We start from the raw sequence: 27,690 nt of genomic DNA on the forward strand, positions 1-27,690 counted from the left end.
ACTGTAAGAAAATGTCAGCGTATTACACGCTTAACTGCGAAATGCATGAGATGAGAGAGCTTGTTGCAGTTATAAGGCATGGCAAGCAATCAAAAAAAAATTGGCAGACACATTGTGGGAATTTAATGCAGGAAAGGCAGTTGATAATTTCTTATTTGTGGTTCAGTGAGTGTGGTGTGTAAGTTGTTTGACCATGTCAAGAACTCCATCCTAATGGCTTTGTACAGTCTATGAACATCTGAGTCATTGACACACAGAATGACCTTCCTTGGATTTTTTTCCCATAATCCAAATATAGCCCTTTTTTGTTGTCATTTGTCACATTTAATCATCCTGGTTCACAGTCTCCCTGAGCTGTTTAAATTGCCTGTTCTGCTTTATTTTGAAGAGGCTATTGACCAATACTAAAGTATTTTTTTAATTAAATCAGATGGTAAGAAGAAAGGCAAATCATAAATCGAATACTGTTATTGACTGGTACATTCTGAGCTCAGAGAACATATGCATCTCTTAAAACTTGTCTCCTTAGCTCACAGATTTTTTTAAAAAAAATGCCTGCACTATAAAATGCAATTTCTTTCTTATATGTTTTAGTGAGTGCAAAGTCCACATGCAATAGGTAACCAGACAATTACCTTTAACTTTAAAATATTGAACGACTTAAAGGATATACATTATTAAGAAATACATACAGGTATAGGATCTATTATCCAGAATGCCTAGTACCTGGAGTTTTTGTAATTTGGGTCACCATACCATTAAAATGTAAACATTAAGTAAAACCAATAGAATTGTTTTGCCTGCAATATGGATTCATGCAGCTTAGCAAGTCAAGTACAAGGTGCTGTTTTATTAACAGAGAAATAATTTTTTTTAAAAACGTTTACTTCAGTCTATGGGAGATGGCCGCCTTGTAAATCAAAGAGTTCTGCATTCTGTTTCTGGATAAGTGATCCTATATTTGTATTTAGACTTGTTAATTAAATACAGACAGATTTAATTTTTTGAATGGAGCAGAAAAATGGCATTTCACCTACAGTCATATGAAAAAGTTTGGGAACCCCTCTCAGCCTGCATAATAATTTATTCTACTTGCAACAAAAAAGATAAGTGGTATGTCTTTCATTTCCAAGAAACATGTTTTCTGAACAAAGATTTTTAGTCATGCAGTATTCAGTTTTATGGAATTAAATCAAATGTGAAAAACTGTCTGTGCAAAAATTTGGATGCAAGTTACTGTTCAATACTGATTACTGGCAACACCAAATTGGTTGGATTAGCTTGGTAAGCCTTGAACTTCATAGGCAGGTGTGTCCATTCGTGAGAAAAGGTATTTAAGGTGGCCAATTGCAAGTTGTGCTTCTATTTGACTCTCCTCTGAAGAGTGACAGTATGGAATCCTCAAAGCAACTCTCAAAAGATCTGAAAACAAAGATTGTTCAGTATCATGGTTTAGGGGAAGGCTACAAAAAGCTATCTCATTGGTTTAAACTGTCAGTTTCAAATGTAAGGAATAGTCAGGAAATGGAAGGCCACGGGCACAGTTACTGTAAAACCCAGGTCTGGCAGGCCAAGAAAAATACAGGAGAGGCATATGCGGAGGATTGTGAGAATGGTTACAGACAACCCAAATATCACCTCCACAGACCTGCAAGAACATCTTGCTGCAGATGGTGTATCTGTACATCGTTCTACAATTCAGTGCAATTTGCACAAAGAACATCTGTATGGCAGGGTGATGAGAAAGAAGCCCTTCTGCACTCAAGCCTCAAACAGTCACTTGTTGTATGGAAAAGCTCATTTAGACAAGCCACAGTCATTTTGGAACAAAGTGCTTTGGACTGATGAGACACAAATTGAGTTATTTGGTCATAACAAAAAGCGCTTTGCATGGCGGAAGAAGAACACTGCATTCTAAGAAAAACACCTGCTACCTACTGTCAAATTTGGTGGAGGTTCCATCGTGGTGTGGGGCTGTGTGGTTAGTTCAGGGACTGGGGCCCTTGTTAAAGGGTCGGATGAATTCAACCCAATATCAACTAATTCTGCAGGATAATGTTCAAGCATCAGTCGCAAAGTTGAAGTTACACAGGGGTTGGATATTCCAACAAGAGAATGACCCTAAACACACTTTGAAATCTACAAAGGCATTTATGCAGAGGGAGAAGTACATTATTCTGCAATGGCCATCACAGTCCCCCGACTTGAATATCATTGAAAATCTATGGTATGATTTGAAGCAGGCTGTTCATGCATGGCATCCATCAAAATTGAACTGAACTGGAGAGATTTTGGACGAATGGTCATGGTTATGGTTATTTTCTGTAAGGTCTCTGAACCATCGAGCAGCAGCATAAAAGGCGACCTAATATTTTGGGATTTTGTTTATGTACTTCTCTATTATTGACTTGTTTATGAAAAACAATAAACATATTTAAAAAAAAAAAGAAAAAAAAAGCACCCTAAAGGTTTGTAGTTGGAAAGGGCTATATATGATGGGGTCTGCCCCTTGTTAGCTGCTTTTGAAAACAGGTGTTCTCTAATGTTGTTTACAATGATCTCTCTTTATAGCTTCCCCTGTGTCATTCTCCCTTATTACAGGTAAATTCTTCTTGTAAATGTCCATTATATTATTTTAGTTCAGTTACATGACGGCCATTTGGAATGGCAGGCAATTCATTTCACTGTATGTACATCTGCAGCAAGCAAGCTATTATTACACTAAAGATGAGCTCTAAAGGATAACTAAACCTTAAAAATGAATTTTATTGCACCAGCCTAAAGTTTCAGCTTCTCAATAGCAGCAATGTTCCAGGACTTCAAACTTCATCACAAATCATCAAGCAGCAAATTAGGTTGGCCTTTCATATAAGCTGAAGCTACAGGACTGATTATTAAATTCGGATACTAGTTGCATAGGTTTCCGTGCTGCCATGTAGTAATTATCCATATTAATTACTAATCAGCTTTATACTGTGACATTTATATTTTATGTCTACTGTATATTTTGAGTTGGTCCCTAAGCTCAGTAAGTGACAGCAGCACAGAGCATGTGCAGTGAATCAGCAGAAAAGAAGATGGGGAGCTACAGGGACATCTTTGGGGAGACAGATCTCTACTGCTAACGATCTTTGGTTGCCTGGGGCTGGTACAGAATCCAAAAACATAATGTACAACATTTCTAGCCTACTTCTTTAGTTTAACTTTCCTTGTCCTTTAAGAGACAACAGGGAATTCAGAATCATTAGCAAAATGACGTTCTTGGGCAAGGCTGAATCTGAAAACATTCAATACTGGGATTGGCTGGCCACCAGAAAGGCACAAAAAGTTTAGCATGGTTTCATCTGTGCACATACATTCAGCTGTATGTGTTTTTTAGTTGCATGCAAGTGGTCTAACATTAAGAATCTATAGACGCAACATCCAAAGGAAGCCTGGTGAACTGTAACTGACAAATTGACAAATGGCGTATAAATTAGCAGAAGCTGTGGTTAATGCATTGTCTATGAAATTTTTATGGCTCAGTGCTGTGCCTAACGTTTATCTTCAGCATTTTGACTTTTTCTTTTAAATCATGACTATTGCAGTTGCTTTCTATTTTTGTTACCATTTTTATGCTAGAATGCACTTTTTCAAAGTGAACTGGTTTTATTTTCCATCTTTGGTTTCCCAATTGCAGGGCAGTAAAGCTGGCCATAGATGTGAAGATTTTTAAAATATCTTTTCGTTATCGTGAGACCACGATTATCTCGAAACGATCGTTTAAATGTACGATCTGTCCATCAACTAAAAAGACCATTTCAAGCGATATTGCCAGTAAAACTGAGGGTAACTGCCTGCTTGGCCCTGCAAACATTGATACATATTATTATTATACAATATTGAACATTGATAGCACTGGGACCTATACATTTTTTTAATTTTCTGGTAGATGTCGGACGAAAAATCGTAAGATGCACGATCGTTCGATTCCCACTAACCTCACGATAATAATGGGTTGGTCAGATTGCATTAAAATCGATCGTTCACCAACGAAAAATCTTTGCATCTATAGGGACCTTTACTATTGTTACCAACTCCATGCTATTGTCGCTGTAGGTCTTACGGATTTAAATTCTGTTACAAAGCAGCATGTACATTTGATACACAAAATAAAAGAATTTCAAGCTGCTAATCATCATAAATGGATACCCAACAATTTGTTCTTGTGTTCTATTTCAACTTTTTACATGTAAAATCAAGTGTGAATACGGAACATCCCTATATTGACCATCCAAATATGGAGCATTGTTAAAGTTCATTGGTCACTTTGGCACTATGGAATGTTCATCTCCCAAAACAGTGTCTTTTGACAATGGTGCATTACTCTGGGAAGATTCCCTTTCATTATTATAGGGAATTAAATTGGAACCCCTGGTCCTTTCCTTCTGACATTGAGCGAGATGCAGTCACACAAAAAAAAAAAAAAAAAAAATTGCTTTGAACATATGCACTGCAGCCTATTTACCTAGTGTCTGATTCCAGTAAGGTTGGTTTGTTTGGCCATCTTTTTTTAACTGCCGTCATAACAATATGACTGCTTATTTTCAGGAGTAAATATTTTCATTTCCCGCGCCCTTACTATACCCTGACTATACTCCCTAAAGCTCATTTTCACATTATCTGTGAGTTGCAGAAATTTTCAATAAAATCATATTAAGAGATTTTTTTTCCTATTGAATGTGAGCAGTTTAGCTGATGCAGGCTTCCACAATTTTTTTCTGCATTTTCACTTTTTTTTTTTAGGTATTTTTTTTTAAAGTGGTATCATTAGGCTGTGTTACCAAGGATGTGTTATCCTTGTGTGTGTTGACAAGCATCAGTCCATCAGCAAACACACATACAGAGTGGATTTCAGAGAGAAACTACCTGTTTGCTATAATAGCCTGCTTCCCAGAGAAGGAAATGCAGAAATAAAACCCCAGCAACTGTCACGTGAAAAAGAGTAACACCGTCTCAGTGGTTATGGTAGACACACAGGCTCTAACCTCAAACCTTGTTTTGTCTGTGCTTTGAGACAAAAATCACCTGCGCTTGCCATAACCACAGAAATACAAAATCTTCTTTCAAATGCAATGCCTGACAACTTGTCTTGGAGTGTGTTTCACACCAGCTTTTCTCTTGAAAAGTGATGACACAAAAACTGCATGATACCACTTAAAATTAACCTCTATTCCTTTTTAATTATGCACCCCTCTTTTCACATCAATGCATGTAACATATCAAAAAAATTATATAAACATGTACATTCCATTGGAAATAAAAATTCTTTTTTTTTTTTTTGTCATGACACAAATAAAAGGTTTAGGTTTCCACCGCAGGTTTGCCGTTTCTTTTTTATATTTTCCTGCCACAGCTCTGTAAATCAACTATGAATCAACTCCTTTAATCCACAAAGCCTATCTGCAAATATTCCCTCACCCTTCACTGCTCTTTCATAACTGCCTAACTACTTGCTTTATCAATTCACCGAGTTAATGGAACAGTAACACCAACAAATGAAAGGAATGACAATATAATTTATTGTTGCCCTGCACTTGTAAATGGGTGTGTTTGCTTCAGAAACGCGTAACTTCACTAGCGAAAGAGACTCTAGCGGTACTTCGCTCCCTTACGCCTGGCGAAGTTGCACTCTGGCGAATGGACTTAACTACGCAAATTCACTAAGATGTGGATTTTTCTAAACGTTACCTCTTGCGACAGACTTGCCTTCACCACCTCAGACCAGGTGAAGTGCAATAGAGTAGATAGGACTTCCTCAAAAAATAGTTGAAAAAGTCCCATAAAATGCTGGCGACTTTTCATTTTTCAGGGTGATAGGCTGCAAAAGAGCGTAAATTTTTTCTGGGGTACCCGGCTTCCCCCTACATTTCCTAACACATGGCACATAAACTATACACTGGGCTCATGTGTAGGGCAATATAACAACTCTATTTTATTAATGTAGCGTGATGTATTGGCTGCAACATATACGTCCATTGAACTCTTAACTTCCCGCCGTATGCAAATTAGGCAACGCTAGCGCAACTTCGCTTCGCTTGCCACAGTAACGCTATCGCTACTTCGTCAGCGTTCGGCACCCTGGATGTAACTTTGGATTTTAGTGAATTAGCGTTGTCCTGGCGAATCTACGCCTGGCGAAGTGTTGCGATGTGAGCGAAGCTGTCGCTGGCGAATTTTTGGAAGTTAGTAAATTTGCCCCTATTTGTACTGCATTTTAAATTTAAACTGGTATGAATTACATCTACAAATTGGCGTCATTGAGCTTTTGGGCACCATAGCTGCATGAGCACAAAGGATGCCCTGAATCCAGGAATCGTTTCAGGGTTTGGCCAAATCTAAGGCTTTTTAGGAGGATGCAGTTACAATCAAAGCCAAGAGCCGAAACTAATTCAAACCCTACAAAATGTAAAAACCACACACCTCATCGGAACACTGTAAAATGTAAATAAAAAGGGAATGTGATGATTTGCAAATCTCTATATTTAATTGCAAGTAGTACAAAGATGACATCAAATGTTGAACTAAGAAGTTGCATTGTTTTATTAAAAAAAAGCTATTCTCATTATTAATTTGGTGCTAATTTGATGCTAGCAACTCATTGTATTCTGTTCTTATTTATATTTTACTGTGTGGGTTGTACATTATCCAAAGGGGCACTCCGTCTACTAGGCAAGTTCATAAATTGCCCTGGAGGTTACTAGGGGTGGCAGAAAGCTGCTTAGTACTACATAAAAAGTTGACAGCTCTGCAGATATTTGGTTGAAAATCATCAAGATTTCTATTGGCCAGGTTGAAAATCCCATTGGGCGAGGACCACATTCGCATGTTGGTCCTCTTCTGACAGTCATACTTATATCTTTGCCTGTGTGCCAAACGATTAGATCACACTGATTTGCCCCCTGCACATAGGTGACCAAATAAGGCAAAGATTTGCTCATAGGGCAAGGTTGCCATATGAGCAGATTTTTATACAAATGGTCCGCTTTATGCTGTTAAATCTCTATATCCTCCCTCAATACTTTCTGGGTGCTGCTGGGTTTCCTCTACTTTACCTACTTCACCACAATTAATTAGCCTTTATTGTTGTGATGTACACAAACACTTTGCAATTGATTATCATGTATTTTATCTTTAGTTTTTGAATTAGAAGTTTTTGTTCAGGAGTTCTCCAGTTTAGAATCAACTATCTGGTTTCAATGGTCCAAATTGTCGTAGTTAACAGACAGTGGTTTGAATGGGAGATTGTAAAATGACAAAGAAGGGGCCTGAATAAAAAGATAAGTAATAAAATACCTAAAAATCAATCAAGTCTTCCTGTTGGGACATTTTTCTCTCTTATATATTTTGTGTGTGTGTGTATATATACAAACAAGGGAAAGTTTTGCTCACCACTAATTGTACCAAAAAATGCCTTACCCTTTAAAGAAAACCAGGAATGTTTGTCCATATATTGCAATATATTTAATCTGGCTAACTATGTCAAAGTCATCCCTGGTATGGCCAGTCCTGCACTCAGCTTAAATCTAAATAATTAAGAATTCTATTGCTGCATTATATATTTTACACAGGGATTACATTTTACCTGCTGCTTTCAAGGTTAAAACTCCCAAACTTGGTTGCCCTTTTATTGGCCAACACTGGGATCACCTGCCTATAGGTGGGGGGGAGCTACAACATACAACATGGAGCTGGCCACAACTCCTGTATAAACTAATACTGTGTGTGTATATGTGTGTGTATATGTGTGTTTATTTATATATATATATATATATATATATATATATATATATATATATATATATATATATATATATATATATATAAATACTACTGGATACGTGCACTCAGAAAATAATGGAAATGCCTAGGTGCTGGAACATATATCAAAAACTATAGAGTAAAGAAATCCGCACTCAGGTCTTTTGTGAAGAAAAAATGGGTTCATTCAACGTTTCGGCTCTTAGACTAATATATATTATTATTATTATTATTAATATATATATATATTATTATTAGTATTTTTACAGCGCCAACATATTGTGCAGCTCTCTAAAATAAAGTTCAAATTTTATCCTGAAAAGCAGTGGAAGACAGTGTAAGTATTGTCAGAGAGTCATGCCAGAGTAGGAGCGGTTGCTTAGGTGTATAAGCCTCGCAGCAGTGTTTATTATGGACTGGAGAGGTGACAGTCTCTGTGGGGAAGGCCAATTAATAGAGAGTTACAGTAGTCTAGACATTATATGATGAGAGAGTGAATAAGAATTTTGGCGGCATCTTGGGTGATAAATGATCGTATTTTGGATTTGTTCTTTAGGTGAAATTGACATGATTTAATAAGTGACTGGATATGAGGAATGAAGGACAGGGTAGAATCTAGGATAGGGGTGATAGTGGAATTCTTAACTATGATAGATACTTTTGGATGTTACTGGTGTTATTTGGGGGAAAGAGAACTAGTTCCGTTTTAGAGATGTTTAATTTAAGGTAGCTTTGTGACACCCAAGTAGAGATAGGGGACAGGCAGGTAAATAAATATGTATTGTATATGTAAAGAAAAGTTGCTAAGAATAGGCAACTGTATAATACACTAAAATATGAACTAAGCACATGTACAGAAATGGTGGGCAGGTAATTATGTCACTGCTGCACATTCGTATGCTCCAAGGCAAACCAATCTAATTTCAGTGGATGGGAAAGCCCAGATCCAGCATGACTGAGGTACAACAAATGGCTACATAGAGCTGCAATCTATGGAAAAACTTATATAAGCCATGTGCAGTGTGTCAGATATGCAGGAATAAGCAGCTTTGAGGCTTTGGTTTCCCTTTAAGTTAGGGACATTTTCCCTAAATGGCTAAAACATGAGTAACTGTGAGGGAGATATACATTGTATACTGGATCACGTGATATAGACATCTTGTTTAACAAGGGCAACTCGTCATTTAAATTTCATCATTGGTCTAAAATAAGATTGAACGCAGACACATCTAAATCAAGATGTCACTATATTAATTTTCCATCAGCATAGCAAGGTGTTAACCAGTCTGACTTTACAGCTGTCCAAAGGTTCCCTGACTACATTATGGCACTTTATGACCTTTGGTTTCCTATTAACCCAATGTGTGATGGATGTTCTGTAATGGGTTTGCTTTTCTGGTTACAGTTTTTCAGGATTTTATTCTTCATATATTTTATTTATATGTACAGCACATGTTATGGTCAGTTCACTTTGCTGTATATATGCATAGCATAATTGACTAGGCTATGCAGATGTACAGATTTTGTTTTTATTAATCTGTGGCAGCTGCCATATTGCATGTTCTGCCAGTGTAAAATTGAATATTCACAGGGTGTGTTATTTCCGGGAATATTGGTAATATTTACCAAGGCACAAAGCTCTGTGCCTTGTTAAATGCAAAAAATACTTAAAAACATAAATGTTATATTTCTTTTTTTGTGCAAAATGGCTTTTTACCTTTATGCCTGTTATTAGACTTAATTTGTTTTCAATAAAATGGGTTAAAAACATAAACTTAGTTGATAGTACATGTATGGAAACCCGTTATCTAGAAAGCTCCAAATTACGGAATGGCCGTCTCCCATAGACTCCATTTTATCCAAATAAGGCACATTTTTTAAAAGTATTTCCTTTTTCTCTCTAATAATAAAATAGTAGCTTGTACTTGATCCCAACTAATATACGATTATCCTTATTGGAAGCAGAACCAGCCTATTGGGTTTATTTAATGTTTACATGATTTTCTAGTACACTTAAGGTATCAGGATCCAACTTACAGAAAGATCTGTTATCCAGAAGGCCCCGAGCATTCTGTATAATCGGTACCATACCTGTAGTGTTGATAGAATTTCTATGGGAGACAATACCACTTATAAGCCTTCATGTAAAAGCGGAATATTCCATTGGCTTGGCATTAATTATGTCAGTTTTATTGTGTTTATTATGTTTGGCTGATAATAAATGTCAGACATGATGAGTAAAACAAATTGTATTTTCTTCTCATGCAGTTTTCAATGGGTCTTGTAAATCATCAAAGGAGAAAGAGACTCCCCAGAGACACAAAAGCAAAGAGGCCACGCCAGGGAAGGAAAGGAACAGTGAACAGAAAGCTGAGAGCCGGAGAGAGTCTGCTGCTGCTAACCATCAACCTGCTTCCAACATGGGCTCCTCTGCCAAAGGGCTCACTGCTAATAACCATCATAGTCATCTTCGATCGGCTCAGGTCTTAAGGAAACAGGTGAGAGCACCTGTATACAACAACTAGAAACTGTAGTCATACTTTGTGTGTGGTTACTGTTTAAAGAATCACTTGTTTTGCTTTGCACATTTTGGAGTTTAATGAGGATTAAAACACTTAGGGCCAGACAGTGCCTGATTGGCCCACCGGTAAAACTCCCGGTGGGCCCAGGTGTCAGTGGGCCCTTCTACTCACCCAACTATTTGCCTTGTATGCCTATAAAACAGCAGTTGCCCCATTTCTATATAAGAATAAAGAGAAGAAATGGAGGTAGAGACTGATGGTAATATTTGAGGAAAAGTGATTAAAAGAATGACAAAAAAAGGAAAAATATTTTGGAGAGTGGGCCTGTGGCCAAAGGTTTTCTGGTGGTCCCCAGGCATCCCAGTCCGACACTGGGGGCAGGGTCAATAGTAAATAATAAATTTGAATTTTCGAATTTTTTTGGTGTCAAAATTCACACATTCACGTTTTAATACCCCAATTTGAATGTGAAATTTATCACACCTTGACTATGGAAACAGTTCTAATTCAAATATTTGCCACCTAAAACCTGCCAAGTTCATTTACAATTAAATGGCAGAGGTCTGTTGAACCATTTGACTATGTTAATTGCCTTCCTGACATTCGAGTGTTTTTTGGAGGGAAAACTCTGTTTAAATTTGATTCGAATTTTCAGGTAGGGGCTATTTGATTGCATATTAGACGTTCAATTTTTTTGTTAAATAACCTCCCAGTCGAGTTGAGAGTTTATTTTAATTTATTACAGTAAAAAAAATTCAGATAAATTTGAAATTCGACCTTTGATAAATCTGCCCATTAGAAACTGGGTAGATTTGGGGCGTATTGTTAAATCTTAAAACCAATAAAAACTAAATAATAATAATAGAAGGAAGAATGGATGGTGGAAAATACTTTCCTACTTAGTACAATATTTAATGATCTCACACTCAAGGAATAAATAAAATTAAAGGAACAGTTATTTAAGAACGAATAGGGGAATGTCTTATTATGGACACTCAAAGCAATGACCTTAAAGGGATACTCTCATGGGAAAAAAATTTTTTTCAAAATGAATCAGTTAATAGTGCTACTCCAGCAGAATTCTGCACTGAAATCCATTTCTCAAAAGAGCAAACAGATATTTTTATATTCAATTTTGAAATTTGACATGGGGCTAGACATATTGTCAATTTCCCAGCTGCCCCAAGTCATGTGACTTGTGCTCTGATAAACTTCAATCACTCTTTACTGCTGTACTGCAAGTTGGAGTGAGATCACCCCCCTCCCTTCCCCCCCCAGCAGCCAAACAAAAGAACAATGGGAAGGTAACCAGATAGCAGCTCCCTAACACAAGATAACAGCTGCCTGGTAGATCTAAGAACAACACTCAATAGTAAAAACCCATGTCCCACTGAGACACATTCAGTTACATTGAGAAGGAAAAACAGCAGCCTGCCAGAAAGCATTTCTCTCCTAAAGTGCAGGCACAAGTCACATGACCAGGGGCAGCTGGGAAATTGATAAAATGTCTAGCCCCATGTCAGATTTCAAAATTGAATATAAATAAATCTGTTTGCTCTTTTGAGAAATGGATTTCAGTGCAGAATTCTGCTGGAACAGCACTATTAACTGATTCATTTTGAAAAAAATGTTTTTTCCCATGACAGTATCCCTTTAATTCAATTGAGATGTTGCGGCCCTGTTTCATAAATATAACCTAAACAACCTGGAGCAAATCTGCCATTATGGATAGTTAAAATCACTCCTAAAAATGTGCTTACCCCAAGAGGCTAAAAAGGTGTTATTGCTGCAAAATGCTCCTATTCCATGTCTTTTTATTGTGGATGTGTTACACAGTAAAATGCGAGACTTTGTCAAGGGGTATGCATATTTCTTTCATGATTCTGGGATGTGTGTGTTTATAGACAGAGGTAAATTGGTATTAAAATGTTTGCTAATCAGGGAAATATCTTTGAAGTTAGCATTTCCTTCACGATTATTCATTTGGCTTATAAGATTCTAGAACTCTCATTAGGCAAAATTGCCCTTCCCTAATCCCTCACAATGTCATGCACTGGCAACTTTGCTTATATAAATCTGTATTGCGCATCAAGCATAATGGTGACCGGAAATGATTTTTGGAATATAATTTCCTTTTGTCCATGGTACAATTTTTTTCAGGGAAGATGTTACATTGCTTCCAGCTAGTAAATAAGTAGCAGTGTATGTTGGCTATTAAAGCAGAGAGACTGTCTGGGATCCATTAATGTTGGAGACAGACGTTTATAATTAGAAGCTGCAAGACTGCTGAGTACTTCCTTAGTGACAAGCTTGTGCAGCTTGATCCTCTGGAATATAATCTCCATTTTATCCTTTACGTGTCTTGTTATGTGGTTTGTGTTCACATTGCTTTAACCACATTTTCGTTTTGAGCTTTTATTTAAAATGTTTATTTCGTTGAATTTTACTAATTCCTCTAATGGTTGGCAGGGTTACTCAGCAGTGCATATGCCTCTCTGAAAGTGGTCTGGAATCTTTGCTAGCAAGGTTTGGTCCTAGGTTTGAAGAATATTCATGTATAGATGTGCTGTTGCCCGACCAATATTTTGCCAAAAATCTTGTGGTTGATGTGGTCCTCTCTGACTAATCTTCATAGGCCCACATTAGGATCTTTCATTAGTGGGCCAAATCAAAGGACTAGTCTGATTTTGCCCAGCACATGGGTGAACAAATTGGGCAAACATCTCCTCATTTGGAAACTTGTCCATATTTGCCAAGTCTATTCTGAGAATGTAAGTTTCTTGATTTTAATTCAATAAATAATGTAAAGTAATCTAAATCTAATATTTATAGCTAATCCATTTTCACCCCATCTTGAGATATTTATGGTAGAAAAAGAAAAAAGTAATTAAGTCATAGCCCATCCTATGCTGGAATCACTGCCCAGCATCCGGTAACATCCATAGGTCAACATGTTCAATACAGTACAATACAATTACAATACAGAGTCCAATACAGAAAGAATCAGGTAGGTGTCTGGAGAGTTATCATCAAACTTATGACCCTTAACATGTAAGCTGTAACTCCAAGCACATCCATGCTGAGGCATAATGGCTATCAATTTCCAGACCTTCTGGATCCTTCCAATTATTCAGGTTGAAATTAAATAAACAAGGCAAGTATTCTTCATTAACAGCCACGATTGTATAGCAGTATTCATGCAGTGCATTGAGCTTTACCAAAAGTAAACACCAGGCTTATGAAAACAGTACATGTTTTTTTTTCTAGATTTGTTTTAAGGGAAACTGCACACTGACCACTTTTTAATTACCAATTAAACCTAGGTTTCCAAGGTGAATGGAGTAACCCGATTATCATCATTGGGTTCTAATGCAGTCGGTGCCAAAAAGACAAGAGAAGTGAGACCTACACCCTCCAAAACTGTGAAGTATACCGCAAGGGTGACTAAGGGGACTGTCACATACACCAAAGCCAAGAAAGAACTGGATAAGGCCGCCAAACAGAATCACAACAAAACCAGTTCATCTGTTCACCACAAAATCTCAGGGACCACAGAAAGCAGCAATGCAAAAACTCGTAAACAGGTGCTATCTCTTTCTACATCCAGGGCCAACTGTGCCGCTGTTCTTAACTGTGTAAAGGTGAATGGCAAACTTAACAAAAGAACCTGCAGTAGGGAGGAAGGGAGGCAACTAAGGGAGGGACTGCGTAACTCAAAAAGGCGTCTAGAAGAGGCAAACCTTCCTGCCAAGGCACAGCCTTTGCTAAAGAAAATTAAAGTATCCGCCTGCTTGCCAGAGGTCAGAAGCAAAAGGCTAGCAGTGGAGAAACAGGTGCTGAATGGACACTTAAAAAAAGAAGTGCCAGAGAAGATGCTGGAAAGAAATAGGCCGAAGCGGGCCTCAGCAGCCAGGAGCTCACCAGTTCCACAACCTGGTGGTAAGGCAGAAGATACTGGCTGTGAAAATCGCTCTACCTCCCCCAGTGATTCCCCCCCAAAATCTCTGGACTCTGCAAAGCTGGATAAAAATGTTGGGAGGGCAAGGTGCACAGCCATGTGTGAGATCCCTGTCCTCAGACCCTCTGTCAAGGAGTTTCATGACCCCTTGATTTATATTGAATCCATCCGAGCCCGAGTGGAGAAGTATGGGATGTGCACTGTGATCCCACCTGCTGACTGGAGACCAGAGTGCAAGCTGAATGATGAGATGAGATTTGTTACACAAATTCAACACATCCACAAGCTTGGGCGACGTTGGGGTCCAAATGTAAGGCGCTTGGCCTGCATTAAGAAGCACCTCAAATATCAGGGCATCACATTGGATGAACTCCCTCTCATAGGTAAGGGCATCGCTCTGATGGATATGCATGGGTTGGTATTTCTCTTCAAAGAGCATTAATTATTTTTGTCAGATTCAATGTAAGGGCAGCAGAACAACATTTTAACTGTCATATTTTTTTAATTATCAAGTTGGAAAAGAACAAGTAGTTTTACTGAATAATGAAAAAGAGAGGGAGGTTGACACGTCGGATACACCCTGAAAATTAATAGTTTTTTTTCTCTGTTCTTAGCCACACTCACTTCTCACCAATAACTATATTTTTACAGCTTAGTTAGCATTTCAGGCAGTGCTGACAATGAAATTGATATTACTGAACTGCTTCTAGGAAGCTGCAAACGGTTTGGTGAGGTTCATTATTATAAGGAATGTCAATTGCAAGAACATTATTCATATTGGTCTTTATCCCTCAAGGCTGCATTACCTTTATTTTCATGTCCTTTAACTACCCCTAGTCTTATTTAAGGCTGTATTAATGACTACACTCACTGCAAAATATCTGATTGCACAGAGGAATGCACGTTCTACTGTATCTATTTTGAGAACCTACATCTTGCTGGTCATTGCAGTTTTTTATTCTTGCTTACATAAATTTACCTCAAATCTCTTGACTTGTGTTGCATTTACTTTGCGTTACTGCACGTTCGAATGCTTTTTGATACTTTTTTTTTCTGATCTATACTTGGCTTTTGTGTCTTTTTTTTCTACATCTCAGTCCCATTAGTCTTTTTCTTTTCTTTAACTTTTATATTTGTTTGTGGAACCTGCCATATTTACATGTACAAATCACTATAATCTGTATCACGTTTGATGGCTTGCTTGAGATAGCTTCTCACGCAAGGCATATTACTGGAGTGAGTGCGAACTGCAGTGAGTGGCAAGGGCAGCGCCCAATTTTTGAAGGGTTTATTTCTGTGATTGGCCTGCCAGTGTATGGGCAGGCCTGTAAAGCTGCCACCTTTAGCCAATTTTTAAAAAAGTTTGGTTTGATTATTTGATGCAGCCTTTGAAAAGTCTCAAAATGTGACAGTAATAACTTAGGGGCAAACACATGGCATATACAAGTGTCCCTGAGTTGAACTGCAATTTAATGAAATTCTACTTTTTTACAAACAAAATATTTTGACGTTCCTTTGAATATTCAGTGCTTGAGGGAATGTGAGACAGGCACCACTGAACTTTATTGATAAGTAGCTACCTGAGAATGCTGGAGATGCTTGACCCCCACTTTTTATTTTTGGGGGAGTGTGAAAAAGCATTTGTCCTTCACAAAAGACACCCTATACCCAAGGCATAGTGCATGATGATCAGCCTATAGCTGCTTTGCATCATAATTTTTTCAATTAAAGAACATATCTTTCTTTTTCACCTCTTTCAAAGATGGCTAAGTATTTTTTTTGATGGTGTCAGTGTTTGTACTGAATGACCAACATAACATACATCTCCAATGTACAATGGACAACAGTGGTCACACCATTTAATACTTGTACAATGTGCAGTCAATGCAATTGTCAATGCAATTGTCAGCACACACAAACACACGATGTACAATCAATGTACATTGGGTTTATTTTCATACATCTGGTGTGTTTGTGACTTTCAGTAACTGTCACAATGGTGAAACAGCAGTAAAGGTTTTTTATATTCAATAATTTACTGCTCTGTTAATTGTATCTAAACTATATTGATGAAATTATGATCCTTCACCTGGTCTACAGACACCTCCATGATCATCATAACCTGACCACTAGGTTCTGCCAGCTAAGATGCTAACACCAACATGCATATGTAACAAAAAAAAAAAAAATATATATATATGTGTGTGTGTTAAATTGAGTGCATTTCAGGGTTGTCACAAGTAATTGTTGGATATTGGTAAATTAAATATAAAGAATTAACTTTGAAAAAGAGCATGGAAAAGAGATAATACGGTGAAACCAATGACTGCAAAAATGATTTCTTAAATGTAAGAACCAGGAATGTATTCTCTGGCTTAATTCCCACTTGTGACAACCCTTACTACATTTGTGAAATTCTTGGAAGAAGACGCAAATGTTTTAAAAATTGTTCTCTTTCTGTTTCTCTGTGGCGGTATGCCTACCAGGCATTCAAGCACCTTTCACTGCGCAAGGCCCTGACCGAAGACAGGTCCACTGGATCTCTACATGGCTCTACTTTATTAGGGATAACGTAGCAGAATTTTCATGGCTTCATGTATACATTCCCATCATGCCAACACCAAGGCAGAATGGGGCTGTGTTCTATGAACCCCATCTTCTTGGGATTGGGCAAATAAATTAGGCCATCCCATTCACCAACCAGATCTCTAGAGTGTGTTCTGGGCAACGTATCTTGATCTCTGCCACCTAACGGTGTGAGAAAGATGCCTAAGATCACCTCTGAAAAGCCCAGTTGACCTGCAGAGTCTAGCTACAAGCCAAGGTACAACTTCCTCTTTATTTTAATGAAGACCCTGTTGACTCTGGTGGTAAGTCAAAATGTATTTCTATAAAAATGTTGGGTAGGTAAGCAACGCTCTATTTCCTGTTGCATATATGTTATTCTAAAACGTATGGCTCAAGGTTTCTGCAGCGCAGTTTCATATCTCCAGTTTTCTCTAAGCTTTGTATTTATCCATGACAATTTAGCTCTTATGCCAAGTATTCTCATCATTGTACTCGAATGTGTGCCCAAATGTGTGAATGAACTAAAGTAAGATTGCCACCCATGAGTGGCTTGCATACATTTTTTAAAAATTGCTGTAGCTATGGCACAGTGTAATGGATATGGCGAGTTGTGCAAGACTGCTCTTGGAGAAAGTGTTTTGCAAAATGTTCTGAATCTATTAACTTACCTTAAATTAACCTTCAAATGAAAAAAGTGAAAAAGTTGTATGCATCTTTATGGGTGCTTCTTTTTTTATGTATCATAGCAGCTTCATAAGGAAGGATGAGGGAATTAAAAAAACTGTTTATAGCTTTCCCAAATGATCTTATTATTTGTCAAGGACAGAATAGGTAGATTGCAATTCACTCTTTCCACTTCTCTTTATTAATTTATTTTTTTTGTTTTGCTTGCAACCTCTTTTTAGGAGGCTGTGAGCTAGATTTAGCCCAGTTTTTCCAACTTATCAATGAAATGGGTGGCATGCAACAAGTGACTGACCTTAAGAAATGGAACAAACTGGCTGACATGCTACGCATCCCGAAAACTGCACAGGATCGTCTGGCAAAGCTGCAAGAGGCCTACTGTCAGTACCTGCTCTCCTATGACTCCCTTTCCCCTGAGGAGCACAAGAATCTGGAGAAGGATGTTCTGCGGGAAAAAGAAAATCTGGAAAAGAAGAAAGGTCCACTGGAGAGTCACTCAGACAATGCCTATAAGTTACATTTGCTCCCCAGATACGAGCCCAAAAATGGACTCATAAATGGAGTGGTGCAACGCAATGGTCTCAGAGGCAAGCTGAAAGAAATGGATGTCCAAGTGAAAAATGGCAGACGAAGACTGTTTACTCAAGAAAAAGAGAGTGCAGAGGAAGAGCCAGAAGACAAGAGTTTATTTGGTGAACTGCATAAATGTATCTACAAGGTATGTATGCATATGTTTGTGTATGTACAATTCTTTGCATGCTGGAATCATAATCTGTGTATGAGGAGAAATAGCTTCTGTTGATTTTCATACTAGCAGGGTTGGACTGGGCCGGCGGGACTCTACGGGTTACTACACCGGGGAATTTTTGTTTCTCTTTTATTACAAATGTGGGCTAGTGTCTATATCTTGTTATAGAAGTTAAATAATACTTATTCTTGGTCTGAAGTCAGTGAAGAAACACTGAAACTTGTATTTGTCCACTCAGTGGCATTGCAGCACAACCACTTGTGCATGACGATCTCACCCATTTATTGACAGAGGGAGTTAAAATTTAAGGTGGCCATACACGGGCAGATTAAAGCTGTCAATATTGGTCCTTAAAACCGATTCGGCAGCTTATCTGCCCATGTGTGGGGACTCCTGACGGGTCCTCCCGATCTATATCAGGCCAAAAATCGGCCAGATATCGATCGGTCAAGTTTGATTTTGATCTGCTAGTTGATGCAGTCCTGCGACCCGTCAGAGCCCATTCGTAGTATTGTGATCCGATTGTTTGGCCCCAGGGCCGAACGTTCGGATTCATCCGAGATCGCCTAGCCCGTTAGTGGGCATATCGGGTTAAGATCCGCTTGTTTGTCGACCTTGCCAAAGATTGGATCTTATAGTGTATGGCCACCTTTAGATGTATGTTAAATGCTGGGATACTTTTCCGTCACTACAAATTAGAGCGCAGTATATACACAGTGCACATACATTTAAATAAAGCCATACTGGCATCAAATGTGCAGATGTGAAGCTTAATGCTACATGTTTGGGGGTGGTGAGAGAAAACTTAGTTGGGTTTGTGTGTGGTTTCTAAGCTCATTCTGTCTTGTCTACTTCCTGTGCAGGGAAGGTCTGTCTCTCTCACCACATTCTACAGGACAGCGAGGAACGTCATGAACATGTGCTTCAATAAGGAGCCAACTGTATCTGAGGTTGAGGTGAGTGAAGCTCTAAGAATGATGGTGCGTAGAATGTTCCAGGAAACAAAATTAGTGATAAGCATGATTTACCCTTTTATTGACCCATATGACACACTTCAGGCGGGGGGGGGTGTGAGCAGTAACACAGGGCCCACTCATGTCTCACAAGCCACATAGTTACAGTGAATGCTCTGCAATATGATGCAAAGAGCACATGCTTTAGCCCTCTAGACCTTATTGAACTACAGCTGCCAGAATCCCTTGCCTACCTTTGGTTATTGCTATTGCCCTAACCTCTCAGAATATTACATGTTATGATGATGTCATTAGATTCCGGTTTTCTTTGAGCATCCAGTATCGTAAAATTACAGACTGTATAAAAAATGTTTTATGAATTATCTGTAATTGTCAATGTTACAACTTGCATTTTATTATGCATATATTTTAGGGCTCATATACACCGACATAAGATTCATTTGCGCCAGATGTATTTTTTTTTTTCAAATGCTTTTTAAACGTATTATAAATGAGTTTAGGAAGTGATGCACATTCTAATTGCAGTGTAATATTGCAGCTATGAAGTATTGTGAAATGCATAAAACCAATCATGCAAGCACAGTTCTACATATGCACTAATATAGTGATCCCCAACCAATGTCTCGTAAGTAACATGTTGCTCACCAGCCCCTTGGATGTTGCCCTCAGTGGCCTCAAAGCAGGTGCTTATTTTTGAATTCCAGGCTTGGAGGCAAGATTTGGTTCTATAAAAACCTGGTGTACTGCCAAACAGAGCCTCCTATAAGCTGCCTGTCCACATAGGGGCTACCAAATAGCCAATCACAGCCCTTATTTTGCACCTCAGGGACATTTTCATGCTTGTGTTGTTCCCCAACTCTTTGTATGTTTGAATGTGGCTCACAGGTAAAAAAAGGTTGGTGACCCCTGCACATGCACTGGGCACATTACACAGCCGTAACAGGAATCTCCGTTGTTATTTCCACCTTTCAGAATTCTTTACTAACCGTTTAGTGGGAATGGTTGCTGCTCCCAAATAGAATACAACAGAGCTGACATTCCAGCTTATGCTTGAATCTTTTTAAGCAGCAGTTTTGCACCCACTCTTTTATTGATAATTGGGAATGTGTTAATGCGACAAAAAAACAATGCAACATTAGTGCAGCTTTTAAATTTATTTTTCTTGTTGCTTTGAGCAAAATTTTAAAGCTGCCTAACAAACATACTGCAAGGTAGAAGGAAAAAGCACACTATGAGGGAATCCATACTGCATATTTGTTATTGTGGCTTACACACTTCATTACTATTAGACTCTAATTTTGCTGCAGAGCAGAATCATTTTATGAACTGAAAAGACTCATGTACTGTAACATTCACAGTTTTGTGGGTAAAATTGCCCACACTTTTATGTCTAGTTTAGATGAGTGATGCTGGGCTGATTGTCAGCAAGGAGGAGAAGAATTTAATGTGGTCTTTCTGTACAACCTTCTTTGTAAACTGCAGAATGCAAATAGTTTTTTCTCCTCTTACATATTAAATTAATAACAGCTCCACCAGTTTCTTGGTACAAGTTACAGTCCATCTGAATACTCCCACATTCCTATCACTTTGAAGGGCACCCTCGTATATAGCTTGTCATTATTTAGCCCTGTGGAAAGTGATAAAAAAGATAAGTCTGTATCTAGCTTGCCAGTGGGACAATGGTTGCTTGGAGAAGACTAAAATTGCAAGATGAGCCAGTGATGTTGTCAAAAATGTGTGTGTTTGTGGGGAGGGGGGTATTTGTATAGGAAATAGAAAATTATTACACTCTTGGTATTCCTCTTGGCCAAATTCATAGGGGAAAAATTGTATAGTGGCCCTTTAAAGGGATTGTTCACCTTTGAGTTAACTTTTAGTATGATCCAGAGTGTGATGTTCTGAGACAATTTGCAATTTATTTTAATTTTTTTCATCATTTGTGGTTTTTGACTTATGTCGCTTTTTATTCAGCAGCTCTCCAGTTTGCAATTTCAGCAGTCTGACTGCTAGGGTCCAAATTACCCTAGCAACCATACATTGAAATGGATAAGAGACTGGAATATGAATAATAGATTGTCCAATTAGAAAGATGAGTAGCAATAATAATACATTTGCAGCCTTTACATAGCATTTGTTTTTAGATGTGATCTGAAAGCTGGAAAAAGTCAAAAGAAAGCAAATAATTTACAAACTATAAAAAAAAAAAAATGACTAATTTAAATATTGCTTAGAACTGGCCATTTTATAACATACTAAAAGTTAACTTAGGGGTGAACCACCCTTTTAAAATGGTACAGGCATCCCTTACATAATAAAACAAATTAATCATTCTGTTTTCTCTTTATTTACAACTGCTGAATGATGGGGTTTCTGTTCTTTTGTTTTCCTTGCAGCAAGAATATTGGCATATTGTGGAACAGAAGAACTGCCATGTAGCTGTGCACTGTGGAAAGGTTGACACAAAGACTCATGGAAGTGGATTCCCTGTGGGTAAAGCAGAACCTTTTTCAAGGTAAAGTTACTCCTTCAACAATCTATGGCCTTGCAGTGTCATACACAATGTTTGCAAGTTGTAACTGATTTGACTTTTCTTGTAGGCATGGGTGGAATCTCAATGTCCTTCCTAATAATTCAGGATCCATCCTTAGACACCTTGGTGCTGTACCTGGTAAGCTCAATTTTATTATAGTATGATTTCTTTTTACTAGGGGGAATAGTATGTGTTGCTGTCACGCCACCCCTGCTTTTTTTTTACACCAGGGATACAGTATATAAATCTTCTTGATGTGATTGATGTACAGTACAACATTTTCATCAAGCATTTGTCAGGTATTCTTTGAGTTCTGATTTCACAACATTTTGAGGAGAGCTTTAACTATTTACTTCTGATCTGGGCTCTTTTTATACAAATTTTACAGCAGTGTTCCACAAGCTCTGTCCTTACATTTCACACACACTCACTTATGTACTAGTTGTACAGGAGTCTTTTTTTATGGAAAGTTTTAACCAAAGAACAGTTTGTCGGTGTTGTTTTGGCTGGTTGAATGAGGATGGTGTTCTTTGCTCTTGTAGTCATTAAATATAATAGATTTGCATATTTATCTGCTATGCTACAGGAGCCTGTATATCTTACCTTATGAAGCAAAATCCTAATTTTCCTTAATTTATTCTTGTAAAGAGTATATTGAATGTATATGCTCAGTACAGGTGGGGGATCCATTATCTGGAAACCCATTATCCAGAAATCTCCGAATTACGGAAAGTAAGCAAAAACAAACAAACATCCAGCACCCACAACTCCCCAGAGGCAATAAAGCCTTGAAATGGCGTCAAAATCTGTTGCTAGGCAACCATACTGGTGTCCGTGAAAGTGCTCAAATTTATTAGCCAGTGATATAATCTAAAAGGCACATGGGGAAAGGTATAACAGCAGGGTGAAACGCACAAAAAAGATTAAGAGAAAAAGAAAACAAAAAGAAAACAAGAGCGCAGTACTGTGAGTGCACAGTGTCAGTATGTAGGCCACTCCCCCAACTCCTGTTCTAACTGTCAGTGCGTGTCAAAGGCGGGCTTGGCGACCTATCACTGAGCAGTGGTGGGTGTATGTACTATGCTTCTACCGGGTCTCTGTACTTCTGCGTTATCAGTGAGCATACAGTAATTAAGACACGACCGCTGTCCAAGCGGTTCTGCGTGTCACTTATCCAGCCCAGCCATGGAGTGTGTGGTATTCAGGACACAATCGCTGTCAAAGCGGTTCTCAGTGTCGCTGCACAAAAGTTTAAAGAACTAGAGGGTAAATAGACTCCAGGCCTGTCATCGGGGTAAAGGATTACTGTTGGTACACATCAGTACTCCCACTTGCGGTGGGGGATGGTATGCCCGGCGCTGCACCACTCCGGCAAGGAGTGGACGGCTATCAGATACACAGAGTACTTTGACCACAACCCACATGCTACTGTGTTGCTAGGACCCGTCGCATATGGGAACACATAGGAGTCTAGTGGCTACTGGTCGGTCCGGTGCCCCAGTACTGCGTAGGGTTAAAAACACAAATAACAGGACAGCACATGGACAATAGGAAAGATGGGGGTAAAGGGATGGAGGAAGCACAAAGAAATGTTTCGATAGAAATCATAAAGCTGAAGCAGATAAAGATAGCTACAAATGTAGCTAGTAAGCATGTCAGAGAAAGTCTTATTAATATATCAATATCGCCATTGTCCAGAGTTATGTACTTAGTGATATAAGCTATCCCCATATAAAAGTTCAATCCAAGGATTCATATAAGGCAGCCAAGAGGGAGGGTTTCGTTCAATCCACGGGGAGCTACTGTGTCTAGGCGATATATTCATCTCGACTCCTGTGTAAGGAGGGCCAAATCTCTGTTGCCCCCTCTCGCCAGAGGGGGTTGGTGATCGATCGCCATACAACGGAAAGTGGGTAGGGTGTGGCCCATTTGTAGAAAATGTCTTGCCACAGGTTGTTTAGAGGTTTTTTCTTTTAGGGCTTTACTTATAGCTGACCTGTGGTTTGCGATCCTATCCTTCAGTGGTGTAGTGGCTTTGCCTACATAATAGAGGCCACACGGGCAAGTTATATATAATCAAAAAGAAAACCGCACCAAACAGGTCTTTATATGAAAAAAACAAAAGGTTTTATTTGATCAACGTTTCGGCTCAACAGCTGGAGCCGTCTTCAGGAACTAATACACACGCGCACACACTGTCAACATATGTCTTTACATGGCTCCAAAGTATCACAATTAAAAGACATGTACTAGTATGGCCAGTGTGCACAATCATTTTACTTTTACTGATTAGTTGATTACAGACTCGATTATGAATGAATGCGTTTTTCTTCAGATTTAAGTTTATTTGTTTATTTGATGATTCTCTCTTTAAGGAGTGACCATTCCTTGGCTTAATATTGGCATGGTTTTTTCTACCTCATGCTGGTCTCGGGACCAAAATCACCTTCCATATATTGACTACTTACACACTGGTGCTGATTGCATTTGGTAAGTATTGTATTGTTACTTTTGTATCACCCACAGCTGGAGACAATATTATCTTATCAGTATGGTTACAATGAATACTACTTTATTCAGTATACTGTTACATATTCAGTGAAACAGGGCAATGATGCATGTGGATTTGAGTGCCCATGTAACACAGAAAAATAAAATTACCCCTTGATTTAGTCCACTGCTTGGTTTTCTAATAGGCAAGTTTGTTTAAAGGTGTTAGTTGCTAAAAGGCCCTTTCCTTTAAAGCCAGAAGTTTTATTAGGTTCTTCTTTTTCTTTGTTGCTCTTAGAAGTGGTTGATACTCTTTGTGTGCCCTTGCCCATACAGCTCTCAGCCTTTATTTTATTAGGCAGGGCGAGAAGCAGTTTTGAATCTATATGCTTCCATGTTTAGTTGCACTGACAGCCATAGCTTCAGCCTGAGTGCAGCTACATGGAGCGAAGAGCAGATTGGCCTGAAATGTGAAAGCACTCCATGTAGCTGCACTCTGGTATAATGGACCCTTGCACATCTGCCTTCAGCCATGGGGGAATGCTGCAGACATTCGGGCTTAAAGAAGGAAAGCTACAGATGCAGATTACTGCCAATATATTACCTACAATAGTTCAAGCTAGAATGCTATATTTATTCTGTAGAATGCTTTACCATACCTGAGTAAACCGCTCTAGAAGCTCTCTCTGTTTGTTTAGGATAGCAGCTGCCATATTAGCTTGTTGTGACATCACTTCCTGCTTTAGTCTCTCCCTGCTCTGGGCTCAAATTACAGCAGGGAGGGGGAGAGGAGGAAACTGAGCATGCTCATGCCGAGCCCTGGAGAGTTGAGCTGAAAGAAAGAAGTCTGATACAGAAGCCCATTTATACACAATAGAAAGACAAAAATGTGGAAAGAAATCTGCCCTACACAAGGGTCCAGCTTTTTTCCAGGATAAAATACATTGTGGCACAGCTCGATTAAACCAACAATTTGTTACTGTGTCCATTTACAAGAGTTAGTATGCTGCATTTCCTTACTTAAACAGAACTAATATTTGAACTGCAACAGGCTGTTAATGAGCTGAAATCCTGTTGCTCCAATTAGCCTGTTGTAAGTAGGAAGTTGTAGTTCTTCAGTAGCTATAATACTGAAGGTTGCCTATTCGTGGTGTATTATTTCTTGGATAAAAACTTATGCCATGTCTGCTGCTTGCTTTGCACTGAACACTTGGCTGGATCCATGTTACTCTGTTAACAGTATGTTTGTCTCCTACAGGTATTGCATTCCTGCTGAGGAAGAGCGCAAACTTGAGAAAGTGGTACACACTCTACTACAAGCCAATGGTACTCCTGGTTTGCAAATGCTTGAAAGTAACGTAATGGTAAGCTACCCCAGTACCAGGGCATGTTCTCTGAACCCCCACATATAGGGTTGCCATCTGGTCAGTATTTCACCGGCCTGACCAGTAAAAATGATACTTGACCCCAATGTTATTAATAGGGGGGGGAAAAAAAAAAAATAATATATATATATATATATATATATATATATATCTTCACTAGGGCAGCACCCTGCTGACGTCGTGTTACCTGGGAGCAAGGTAAAAAATGCAAATACTTCAAAAAAGACCAGCAACACCAGGATTTCTGTGTATCACACACACACACACACACACACGTATTGTTTTCCAATAAGAGTGGCAACCCTACCCACATATAACAAGCCACCACTGAAATTATCTCTTTTCCTTCGGAGGATACAATTATGCTAAAGAGTAGCTACAGTACAGATATAGGATGATAGGATGTATAAGCTTGTTCTGTGTATACTAAACTAGATAGATATGCTGCAGTTGGAACTCAAGTAACGATGGAAAGCTGCTGGTTTGTCTGATTAGTTCATCAGCCAAAACCAATGGAACCCTATTAACAACTGCGGTTCCATCAGTTTTGTTTCGGCCGTGGGTCCTGTTCACATACCAACAAGGGTCATGTGCCGCCTGGTATTCCTTTTTAGGTCTGTAGAACTTTCATTAGATTTTTAGGGCCTAAGATGCTTGATAGGGAACCCGATACACCAATCAATACATTTAATGTGTTTTTGTATCTTTATACTTACTTTTTCTTTTGTGCTGAAAATGTGTTACATGCAGCTGATGGTTATGTTCAAAGTATCTTCTCTTCCATATAGATTTCCCCAGAGATGCTTTGCAAAGAGGGGATCAAGGTGCATCGTACTGTACAGAAAAGTGGACAGTTTGTTGTCTGCTTCCCAGGATCCTTTGTGTCAAAAGTGTGCTGTGGATACAGTGTTTCTGAAACTGTGCACTTTGCTACCACCCAGTGGACAAGTATGGGCTTTAAAACTGCCATGGTAAGAGTGTGCCTGAAAAACTCCACATTTCTATCTTTGCCTTTGAATTTAAGAGGATTGAACATTGCAGAATACTTTATGCAGCTTTCTATATGGTTGATTATCAGTTGTTGGATGATATTTCACCTCTAGCTTATTTCTTTTTATTAAATCAAATTGTCTCTAGAATACCTAATGTGTTCTCATTCAGTTTTCTTGCCATAAGTCTATTTAATATAGTGTTCTGCTTTGTTTTTTTTTTTAATTAAAATGGAAATTAATTTGTCTGTTTTAATAAGACAGTGGGGCTCATTTATAAAGTTTGCACAGTCTAGAATGATTTGCACAGTGAACATATTTGCCCTGCAGTACCGTCACTAGAGGGGGGCAGGCCCTGGTGTGTGATGCGCAGCCGGGCCCCTGCCCCCCTCCGTACAGCCCGCATTTCAATGGCGCGCGGGATGCAGGCCCTGGCCTGCTCGCACCCCCTGCTCCCCTGGTAGTTCCGCCACTGTTCCGCCCTGCACATGGTTATGTTTATAAAGCTGGATAATGGGATAACGGTGGTGTATTTAATGTGCCAACAGCATTGCAAATTTTTATTCACACTGCGAATGTCCATAGGGGCTTTTTAAATCTGGCCTAATCACAAATTGTTATATTTATGCATTTGAATTAAGCCACGACTGGTGGTGGAGAAAAATTTCGCAAAACTGTTTTTTTTTCCCAAATTGAATTACTGTCAACGATATTTTCACACATAATGATCTCGCACAGTGCCTGCACTCGTGCAAACACCCATTTAATTTGCATATAGTTTTGTGCAATGTGAATCCAAAAAAACAGAAAGCCGGGACACAGCAATGCAATATTTTGACTTTCAGGAAAAAACATGGGCAATACAACCATTTGCGAATAAAAATGTGCTACACAAACTTTAGAAATGTCACCAAGTGTGTATAGGTTTTTGCTCTTTGTTGCACTATGCAGAACAGCAAACTGAAAAAAACTTTATTGGTTTGCTGAGCAGATTTTTCAGGCAAAAAACACTCTCTGGAACTTTCTGTACAGCTTCCCTATT

General features: G+C 38.6%; 1 protein-coding gene across 2 annotated transcripts in view; it reads left to right on the forward strand.

Moving 5' to 3' along the window:
• The window catches only part of jarid2.S (jumonji and AT-rich interaction domain containing 2 S homeolog), a 138,114-nt gene that overhangs the window by 98,660 nt on the left and 11,764 nt on the right, over positions 1-27,690 (forward strand). For both annotated transcript variants that reach the window (XM_041567210.1, NM_001094763.1), the window contains 9 exon segments: positions 10,069-10,298; positions 13,646-14,663; positions 17,754-18,250; positions 19,144-19,236; positions 21,648-21,766; positions 21,852-21,922; positions 24,160-24,274; positions 25,533-25,638; positions 26,448-26,630. In XM_041567210.1, coding sequence (XP_041423144.1) covers positions 10,069-10,298; positions 13,646-14,663; positions 17,754-18,250; positions 19,144-19,236; positions 21,648-21,766; positions 21,852-21,922; positions 24,160-24,274; positions 25,533-25,638; positions 26,448-26,630 — 2,432 coding nt within the window.

This window comes from Xenopus laevis, chromosome 6S (genome assembly GCF_017654675.1).
Source record: "Xenopus laevis strain J_2021 chromosome 6S, Xenopus_laevis_v10.1, whole genome shotgun sequence".
Taxonomy (NCBI): Eukaryota; Metazoa; Chordata; class Amphibia; order Anura; family Pipidae; genus Xenopus; species Xenopus laevis.